The 10,836-nt window shown below is 41.0% G+C and overlaps 1 protein-coding gene across 1 annotated transcript; it reads right to left on the bottom strand.

Moving 5' to 3' along the window:
• Window positions 1–1,169: 1,169 nt before the first annotated feature.
• Window positions 1,170–2,944, bottom strand: LOC138383658 (zinc finger protein 627-like). The gene is made up of 3 exons (XM_069468659.1): window positions 2,538–2,944; window positions 2,270–2,330; window positions 1,170–1,874 (listed from the first exon to the last, which is right to left on the bottom strand). Exons 1-3 carry the CDS (start codon window positions 2,671–2,673, stop codon window positions 1,553–1,555), a joined length of 519 nt encoding a protein of 172 aa, XP_069324760.1. The 5' UTR covers window positions 2,674–2,944; the 3' UTR covers window positions 1,170–1,552.
• Window positions 2,945–10,836: the final 7,892 nt, after the last annotated feature.

Genomic DNA, 10,836 nt, shown 5'->3' on the forward strand with positions numbered 1-10,836 from the left:
TGCATTGTTACATGTGAGCCAACTGAAAACTTTTGCACCTGGCTGTATTCAAGAGGTTTCTCTCCACAGTGTGTTCTATTATGGCTTTGAATTGGACCAGGATAACTATGAAGGCTTTTCCACACACCATACACTTAGAGGTGTTCTCTCCATATGCATTCCCAGGTGCGCCAGAAAGCCTGTGCAATAACGAGTTTTCCCATATTCTTTCTTTACAGTTTCTCCCCAGTATGAGTTCTTTCACGTATTCAAATGTAACTGGAATGACTGAAGGTTTTCCCCCATTCTTTACATTCGTAGGGTTTCTCTCCAGTGCGAGTTCTTTCATGTCTTCAAAAAGAACTGAACCAAATGAAAACTTTATCACACTGCTTACACTCATAGGGTTTCTCTCCAGTGTGCATTATTTCATCTATTCGAAAGGAACTGAAACTACGGAAGGCTTTCCCACAATGCCTACAGACATAGGGTTTCTCTCCACTGTGAGATATTTCATGTATTCGAAATGAACTGGGTCAGTCAAAGGCTTTCCCACACACCTTGCATTTATAAGGTCCATCTCCAGTGTGCATTTTCATGTGTCTTCCAAGGTTTTGGGGACAAGTGAATGCTTTCTGACATTCCTTACATTCATAGGGTTTCTCTCCACTATGAGTCCTTACATGGTATCAAAGGGAACTGGAACAACTGAAGGCTTTCCCACACTGCTTACAGTCATAGGGTTTCTCTCCAGTGTGTGTTCTTTCATGGGTTCGAAATGAACTTGGAAAATTAAAGCCTTTCCCACACACCTGACACTTATAGGGTCCATCTCCAATGTGCATTTTCAAGTGTCTTCGAAGGTTCTGGGGACAACTAAATGCTTTCTGACATTCCTTACATTCGTAGGGCTTCTCTCCAGTGTGTGTTCTTTTGTGTATTCGAAATAAACAGGGAAAATTAAAGGCTTTACCACACACCTTACACTTATAAGGTTTATCTCCACTGTGAATTTTCATGTGTGTCTGAACATTTATGAGAGAAATGAAGGCTTTACCACATTCCTTACAATTATAGAGTTTCTCTCCAGTGTGAGTCCTTTCATGATTTCATAAGGAATTGGAATAACCAAAGGTTTTCCCACACTGCTTACAAGCATAGGGTTTCTATCTAGTGTGTGTTCTTTCATGTATTCGAAGTGATCTGGAAAAAATCAAAGGCTTTCCCACATACCTGACACTTATAAGGTCCATCTCCACTGTGCATTTTCATGTGTGTCCAAACACTTATGACGAGAGAAGGGAAAGCTTCACCACATTCCTTACAATTATAACGTTTCTCTCTAGTGTGAATTCTTTCATGATTTTGTAAGGAACTGGAGCAACTGAAGGCTTTCCCACGTTGCTGACATTCATAGGGTTTCTATCCTGTGTGATTTCTTTCATGTCTTCAAAAGGAAGTGGACCAAATGAAGACTTTATCACATTGCTCACATGCATAGGGTTTCTCCCCAGTGTGTGTTATTTCATGTACTCGAAAGGAATTGAAACTGAGGAAAGCTTTCCCACAATGCTTACACACAGTTTTTCCCTCTAGAGTGAGACTTTTCATGTATTCCAAAAGAGTGGCGATAACTGATGGCTTTCCCATGTGGCTTATGTATATATGGTTTTTCTCCATATTCCTGACACTCATATGGTTTGTGTCCAATCTCAGCCCTGATGTGCCTGTGAAGGGATGAATGACTCATGCCGACTTCTCTGCACATATTGCTTTCACATGGTTTTACTCCAGGATAAGTTTTCTTGTTCTGAATGCAATCTGAACTCTGGCTGAAGGTGTTTCCACCTGGACTACCTTCTTTACTGTCACAGGGTCTCTCTAGAATCTGACTTCTGTGAAAAATGAGAAGCACATTATTAAAGGTTTGTTTATAAATGATTTTGTATTTATTAACAGGTATTACACTTACATTTTTAACATTATCAGGGAAAAAGTGTCAACTGTCCTATCTGAATTGAACATGAATAGACTGAACGTCACAAAATGACTATTATTAAAACAATGATGTTCATATGGGTTTCTTAATACTATTTCTAAGAGAACTATATTGCAAACATTTATTAATAATATCTACGACACATTTCAGCATATATTTTTGAAGAATATTTTCCAAGAATAAATAAATATTAACATGGGCTCATTTCTTTTGTTTGCTTGTTTTTACAATTTCCTGTCATTCCAAGATTCTCTCCAGGGACAACTGCTTTCTCTTGTGAGTGCAAATTACCTTAAATTTCTCCTGGGATTTTCATACTGATCTTCAGTGTTCTGGTCTTCCCATTTTTTTCCTAAAATGTAGATCCAGAAAAATCATTATGAATTATTACAAAATTATAGAAAAATTATTAGGCTCTAGGTTCATGGTACTCAACAACCATCATGTCTGATCTAACACCAAACTATTTCCTTTCCATGTTGGAAATCATGGAACAGCACTGATGAACAAAATCACTTGTTCTCTAATAGACTAAGTGAAGGCACGATGTCATCCTCACCTAGAGAGGTCAGGTTCCTGAAGGTTTCCCACATCACATCTCTGTAGAGATTCTTCTGGGGAGGATCCAGCAAAGTCCACTCTTCCAGTGTGAAGTTCACAGCCACATCCTCAAAGGTCACTGAGTCCTCAAACATCTCACATGTGCACAGGAGGATGGCTGAGATTCATACCATTGGGGACCTATACTGTCTTCTTAAGATCATAGTATTCTGTAGTCTCCAGACATTTATTCCATGGACTTGGTCATCAGACTCCGACTCTGTCTACACTCACTTCCTCCCACACAGCAATTCTGATGCTAGAATTGAACTATCTGGTAAAGTAACAGCAGAAGAGAAACACACCTGTAGTTGTTAGGCCCAGGGAGTAAGATTTACAGCTAGGTCACCCCTAATTTTTACCTCTTTGCACAGTGTGTCTATAGTTCCTGTGATAACAAAGTCTCACTAATTCGTGTACAGAAGGGAGTTTATGTGAGTAAGCAGACCTGAGACTGCATATTCACAGAAAGGCTTGTTCACAAAGCTCGACCTCCGACAGTATCTGGGATCTGGATTTTGGGAGAGACTCCACCAACCTAACAGATAAAAGAATAACTTATTGGATCAGAAACCCCAAAACTGAAATTTCTGTGAGAAATAGTACAATAAAAACCTAAATTCAAATAAATGAACTGCTGAAGGCTGAGTGTGGACAAGTTTGAGAGTCAAAACTCCAGGGGACCCAGTCTACGGGGTTCCACTAATTTGTGAAATTTATCTCCTGAAACTCTACTGGTAGTACTCACAGGGAAGATTAGAGAAAAATTGCTTCCTCCTTCTAGCAGGAGGAAGGAAAGAGTAGAAATTCTGTAACATGTCCCAAGAATTTTGCTCTTAACACAGCTAAGTGATGAGAATGAGAAGTATAGCTGACCCTTGAACACAGGTTTGAACTACAGGGGTCCACTTATACCCAAATTTATTTCAATAAATATACTGGAAAATTTTTTTGAAGATTTGTGATAATATTGAGATGGTCATACTCCCCAAAATGATCTATAAATTCAATGCAGTTCCTATAAGAATCCCCAGTGACTTCATTGTAGAAATCGAAAAGCTGATTCTGAAAAGGGACTCAGATTACCAAAACAATCTTCAAAGAGAGCAAAGTAGAAGCGTTCACATGTGACAACTTCCAAACTTGATATAAAGCAAAAGTAATCAAGACAGTACAAGTGATGACACAAGGATAGTCACTTAGATCACTGAAATACAACCAAGCATCCAGGGAGAGTGAGGTCAATAAGGTGGCAGAGTAAGCCAGTCCAAACACTCAACTCTCAACAAACAAGCATAACTGTCAGAAACAGACTTTGTCAAAATTCTCAGAAACCATCAAAAGTTAATAGCAACCATGAACATAGAATCCCTCCCCCACCAAAAAAAGGCAAGTGAAAAATGGTAGGAAAGTTTTATGGAGTATCTACTTCTCTGTGGCCCAACCCATCCCACATTTGATGGCCGTCTTGAAGACAGCCACCTGAGTTCCCAGTCTAGGACCCTGCTCCATGTCCAGAGGGAGCAGAGCAGATCTTATTTGCAAATTATTGTATTTGTATGTTCCAATCTGTCTGGGAACTACCTGAAGGTCTACCACAAGTCTCTCTTTCTTTTTGTCTAAGACAGAAGCAAATAAGGGTGCAAAATTGCCAGGAATTGCTTGAAAGTGTTGTAAACGAAAAGCCTGAAATTGCCTGGGACAAGAACGTGGTTGAGACTTAATATGACCACTAGAAGCCCAGGAGGAAAACTAAGGAGAAAAATTTCTTTTGGAACTTATGGTATTCAAAGGCACCCAGGGGTACTAGGGAATTCAGAAAACCCTATGCATGCCCAGGAAAGAACACATTTTCAGAAAAGACCTGAGGAGACCCTCATTTTCAGCACGAGCTAATCTCTGGGCTCAGTTCAGCAGGAAGTGAAGGCTGAAGCAGAGTTTTAAACAGCCTGGCTAAGTTTTCAAGGAATGTCCCAGCACACAGCCATATACAAAGACTGCAAGAGGTGAGGTTTTGGTTGCTTCATTATTTTTTATTTATTTATTTTTTGCTCCTGGCACTCAGGGAATCTGTGTCAAAACACTGGCTGAAGACAGCTACAGGAACAGAGACTTCAGTGACTATACACCACAAGGAATACAGTCTTTGAAAAAATACTTTGGAAAAGTTATGAAACAGCCAAGTACAGCCTTCAACAAACAATAGCAAACACCACTGGAAAAGGGGGAGAATGTGATTTCCCAAGTTACCCCATTATAATATTCAAATGTCCAGTTTTCAACAACAACAAAAATCAGGAACAGTACAGAGTACAGAGAAACAGGAAAATATGGTTCATCGATGGAAAAAAAACTGAGATAAACCATTTCTGAGAATCCTAGACAATGACTTTAAGCAAATTTCTTAACTATGTGCAGAGGTAAAGGCAACCATAGAAAATGAACAAAAGGAAACCAAGAAAAGGATGTATGAGTAAAATAATATCAATAAGGAAAACAGAAATTATAAAAATGGCCATATATAGAAATTAAGGAGCTTCAAAGTACATGTGAAATAAAAAACTCTCTAAAGGTTTTCAACGGTAGATTTGAACAAGCAGAATAAAGAATCTGCTAACATGAAGATAAAACAGCTAAAATTATCTAGTCTGAAAAAAAGTAAAATTAAGGGAATGGGTCTCTGGTATATATGCCTTGAAAGAATTCTTATGAGAAGTTCTTCATAGAGAAGGAAAATGATGTAGGTTAGGAACTCGGTCACATATAGAAGAATGTTAGAAAAAAATAAAATGGAGGCAAAACAAATGCTTTACTATTCTTACTCCTATCTTATCTAATAGATAAATGTTTGTTCAAAATTATCATATAAACAATGTATGGGGTGGTTATAGTTTCTGATGGGTAAAACGGATGACAGCAATTTCCTATGGCGTGGGTGGGAGGAACCAGGAACATTCTGTTATAGCTGCATACCACAAACCAGTCTACAATAGTGTTATTTAAAAGTAGATTTAGATCAGTTGTAAATGGAAGGAAATAAATAAAAATAATTTAAGAAACAAGTACACTTGATATAGTCATACAGGAAAGAAAACAGAATCATGTAGAATGCTCAATTAAAATGATAAGAGAAGAAGAGGGGAAATTTTAAATAAAAAGAACTACAACAAATAGAAAACGGTTACCATATCTAACTATACCGAAAATCACTTTAAATGTAAATTATCTAAATACACCAATTAAAAGACAGACTGACAGAATAGATTAAAAAGCAATATTGAACTTTGTGTTGTCTACAAGAAAAACATTTTAAATATAAAGACATGGGGAAAGGGGCGATGTCAGTCAAAGGACACAAAATTTCAGCTAGAAAGAACAAGTTCAAGAGATCTATTTACAACTTGGTGATCCTAATAACAATATATTTTAATCTTGAAAATCACTAAGGGAATAGATCTTAAATAAAATAAAATTTTAAATAAAAAATAAAGAGACATTAAATATAAAGGTATGCAGAAATTTATATCATTCCTAACACTAACTCAAAGAAAGCAGGAATAGCTATATTAATTTCAGATGGATAAGACATAATAATCCTTAATATATATGTGTTTAAAAGTCTCTAATTACATGAGGCAAAAATTTATAGAACTGCAAGGAAAATAGAGAAATCCACAATTTTATTTGGACACTTCAACACACCTCTATCAGTAACTGATCAAAAAGGTAGAATCAGTATGTCAATAATGATATAGTTGAAGTCAACAACATCATCAAACAACTGGATTCAATTAACATGTATAGAACACTTCATCCAACAACTGGAGAATACACGTTCTTCTCAAGATCCCATAGAATATTCACCAAGACAGACCACATTTTGGACTCTAACACACCTAACAAACTTAAAAGAATAGAAAACGTACAATGTTCTCAGACCGAATTGCAATTAAATTGGAAATTAATAACAGAAACATAGCTGGGAAAACTCAAAATAATTGGATATTAAACCATAAACTTCTAAATTACACATGGGTTAAAAAGAAGTCTCAAGAGAAATTCAAATACTCAAAGGAAATGAAAACAAAAGTTCATCCAATCAAAATTTCTGGGATGCAGAGGAAAGCTTTGCTTGGGGGGAATTTAAAGAATTAAATGCATATACTTAGTAAAGATGATCTAAAATCAATCATCTATCGTTCCACTTTAGGGAACTAGACAAAGCAGAAGAAAATAATCCTAAATCAAACACAGGAACATAACAACTAGAGAAGATATCAGTGAAATTGCAAACAGGAAATCAATATAGGAAATCAGCAAAACCAAAAGCTGGTCCTTTTAAAAGTTCGATAAAAGTGATGAAACTATAGCCAGGCTAACTACAAAAAAAGAGAGAAGACACAAATCACTGCTATCAGAAATGAAACATGGGATAAGACACCATCGCTACCAATCCTGTGGATAAAGACATTGTGCTAACGAGTCTGCAATTCAGGAAGGCAAAGGGAAGAGAGGCACACAGGCTTTGGACAGCGGAGTGTCAGGTGGTCATGCTCTGCTTTCCTCTCCTGTGAAATGTTCACAAACAGAAAACAAACCTTTTATAATAATAGCCATTTATTGGTATGTGGGAAAATGACAATTTAAAATACTGAAGCTTAATAAAATGTAGCATGGGGAACAAACAGATAACGTCTTGGTGAATTTCAAAAGGGCAGCTGGCATTTGGGAACGCAGTTAGGGGTTTAATGCCAGCCCTAGGAGCAGCTGGGCTGTGGGGGCAGGGTCGTAGATTTGAGACTCTGCTTCCCATACCTTTGGAAGACTCACGGGAAACGGGTAACACCTGGAGAGAAAGGAGGGACTGGGGACCCCACAGACTGCAGCCCTGCCCACGCACGACCCCCCCCCACCGAGTCGGGACCCTCCCCGGATGACCTTCCTTCCCGCCATCACCGCACAATCTGGGACCCGCGGAGCTGCCAAGACAGGGCGCCGGTGCCGAGGTCGCCGCGCAGGGACGAGACAGGACATCCGAGGGCCCGGCTGCCGGCGCAGCCCCACCCCGCTGGCCGGAGGGACGGAGGGCCGAGCTGCATCAGCGGCTACTCGTGTCTGCAGACTCCTGAGCGGACCGCGGGGAGGCCCGGGTCCCGCCACAGCCGGTTCCGGCCGGTTCCAACCAACCCCTGCTTCGCGTCTGTGGACGCCCGGTCCCTCACACTCACCATTTCGCAGCTTCCGGGGTGTCCCGGCGTCCCCTCCACCGCTCCTGCGACCAGCACTGTACACAGAGCGCCAGAGAATGCGGCGGAAGCACCTGTGTCTGCAGACAGAAACGAGACCCGGCGCGCGCAAGACAGACAGTAAGACCCCCGCGAATTCGTTGAAAGTGGCCCCCTTCTCCCAACAGCCCGACTGATTGGACAGTTCGCGCGTGGCCCCGCCCTACACCCCTGATTGGATGATGCTGCTCCAGGCCCCGCCCTCTGAACTTGACTGACAGTAGACGCAGTCAGTCGCTGGGGTTTTAACCACTGCTCTGCCCAGGCCGGGTTTCCTTCTCGCGCGGGGGACCTGGCCCCACCGAGGGGGTATTTGCATTTAAGTGGAACTTGCTCCTGGCTTTCCAGAATGGGCACTGGCTTCTTCCTCTACTCAGTGGGCGCTTCCTGCTTCTTCCTTCCAGACATGGGGTCGCAAGTGTGCAAAGGAAATTCTAGACTTGGTGTCCTGCGGAGCGACCCCTGGCCTCGTAGTAGGAGGGGCGCCCAGACCAAGCCGGGCCACACTGGATCAGGAAGGAGGACCTACTGTCCTGCTGGGGTCAGTAATTTAGGATGAAGAGAGGCCAAGGCTTCCTCACACCTTAGCTCTCAATCTACTCGTTTTCAGCCAAGAAGATAACACACAACCAAGGGTATACAATTATTAAATGCCTGGAAAAACTGGAGTTATATGGCAGCAATATTCTACAAAGGAATCAAAACGGAAGAAAAGCAAACATTTGAACGAGCTCAAAGAAGCAGCCTGGTGCACGCCCAGTTCACAAGGAAAACCCATATTGGGAAGGTGAAGCATATTCCTAAACTTCAGAGTCAGGCTTTGCTGACATGGAGACCCAGAGTGGATCTCTCCCTGGTGATGAGACAGGAACATCTAATGATTTAACTCTGGGAGCTCAACATGCCCTCCTATACCCTCTGCAGAGTGTGGGAACACTCCCTACTTCAACACTTTAATGTTCATCGGCAGGAAACCCTCACCTGGGGTCGGTTTAAGGTTCTGACCTAAATAAACTGTCAAATTCATGAATCCTTTCTCCAGGAGGCCTAGTGAGTCTTTCTCTGAGCCTGACCTTTACAGATTTTCTTCCTACACAGAAATTACAGGCTGACTCTAGTGACCTTATGCATGCCCAAACCAAAAACACTGTCCAGAAAATGGGCCTGGCTCCTGACGTCCAACTACAAAAAGGACAAACAGCATACGCACGTTTTGGGTTATTATAATATTCACTGCTTTCCTCTATGTTGTCTACAAGAAAAACATTTTAAATATAAAGACATGGGGAAAGGAGCGATGTTGGTCAAAGTATACAAAATTTCAGTTAGAAGGAACAAGTTCAAGAGATCTATTGTACAACTTGGTGATCATAATAACAATATATTCTAATCTTGAAAATCGCTAAGGGAATAGGTCTTAAATAAAATAAAATTTTAAATAAAAAAAATAAAGAGACATTAAATATAAAAGTATGCAGAAATGTATACGATTCTTAACACTAATCCAAAGAAAGCAGGAATACCTGCTGTCTGGTGCTCTGGGGCTTCTCAGAATCCACACTCCCTCTGTGTCTGTCCTGAGCAGACGGAGGCCCTTGCAGGAAACTGCCCGAGAACCCCTAGGGGAGCCCCATGACCCTCCTTTTGCAGCCTCCACACTGGCCTCAGCTTGGAGCCACTGGCCTCAGGCTCTGCTGCCCACTGCAGGGAGTTCACCTGCTTCTCACCAACATGGATCAGTTAAATGGGACAAAGAGCTTCAATCCCAGTGTTTGAATAAAATACCAGCAGAGTCCCTGTTTTCTTCCTGTGTTTATGTAGAGGAAGAAAATTCTAAGATGATTTATATGGATTTAAAAAACTGGCAAATAGTTATTCCTTCGAGAAAACAAAGATGCTAGCAAGACTGTGATTTTCATGTTAACAAATTGCTCTGTAAAACAACTAATCAAACGGGAACATTCTTTTCTTCTTCATCATGTCATGTTGTCACCAGGTGCTCTGTGCCTGGGGATATACATGGCCAGTTCTTTCCATTTGAAACCCTCCCTCAACACCACCTCCACTACCATTAACCCACCCAACTACTTCTGTAGCTAAATCCCAAGCATTGTGTAAGTAGATTTCCCTTTCAAGCAGTCTAACTGGCCTCACGTTAAATCCAGCCGTGGCTCTCTCTCTTATGACCCTTGACTTACATTATTCATTTGAAATTGTCTTCCAGGATAGACTGTGATATCCTAGGTGAGCACTTCATCCATTTTATTTACTTCTGTTCTTTCTAATCGGTCACCCCACCTGCTCATTGAGAGCACACACAGGATATTACAATATTGGGTCTTAATCCTGCGTTTCTAACTCAAGGGCTTCTAGGAACCTTGGACTCACTGCAGTGGTATGACTGTCTTTTGTATGTTAATGAGATTACTCTTGGCTGAGGACATCTAGATAGCTTCAGGATAGGGGCTGTGCTGGCCACCAGAAAGACCAAGGCATGATGAGAAGGTTGGAATTTTAAAAAGTTGTTTAAGTTTATTTTTAATTAACAAAGAGATTTGGAACTTTGAACCACACCCTCTAGACATCTGGGGAGGGGAGAGGGGTTAGAGATTGAGTCAGTCACCAATGGCCAATGGTCTAATCAATCATGCCTACATAACAAAACTCAACCCCCATAAAAACCCTTAAACAAAGGGGTTGGGAGAGCTTCTAGGTTGGGGAATACATAGAGATTCTGGGAGGCTGATGCACCCAGACAAGGAATGGAAGCTCTGAGCGCTTCCTTCCCCTATACCTTGCCCTGTGCACCAATTCCGTTTGTGTGTTGCTGGGTTGTATGTTTCATGATAAACTGGTCAGAGTAAGTAAAGTGTTTTCCCGAGTCTTGTGAGTCCTTATAGCAAATTATCAACCATGAAGGGAGGGGGAGATTGTTTAAAACTGATTTTGTAGCCAAGTCAGACAAAAATGGGG

This window comes from Eulemur rufifrons, chromosome 6 (assembly GCF_041146395.1).
Source record: "Eulemur rufifrons isolate Redbay chromosome 6, OSU_ERuf_1, whole genome shotgun sequence".
Classification (NCBI taxonomy): domain Eukaryota; kingdom Metazoa; phylum Chordata; class Mammalia; order Primates; family Lemuridae; genus Eulemur; species Eulemur rufifrons.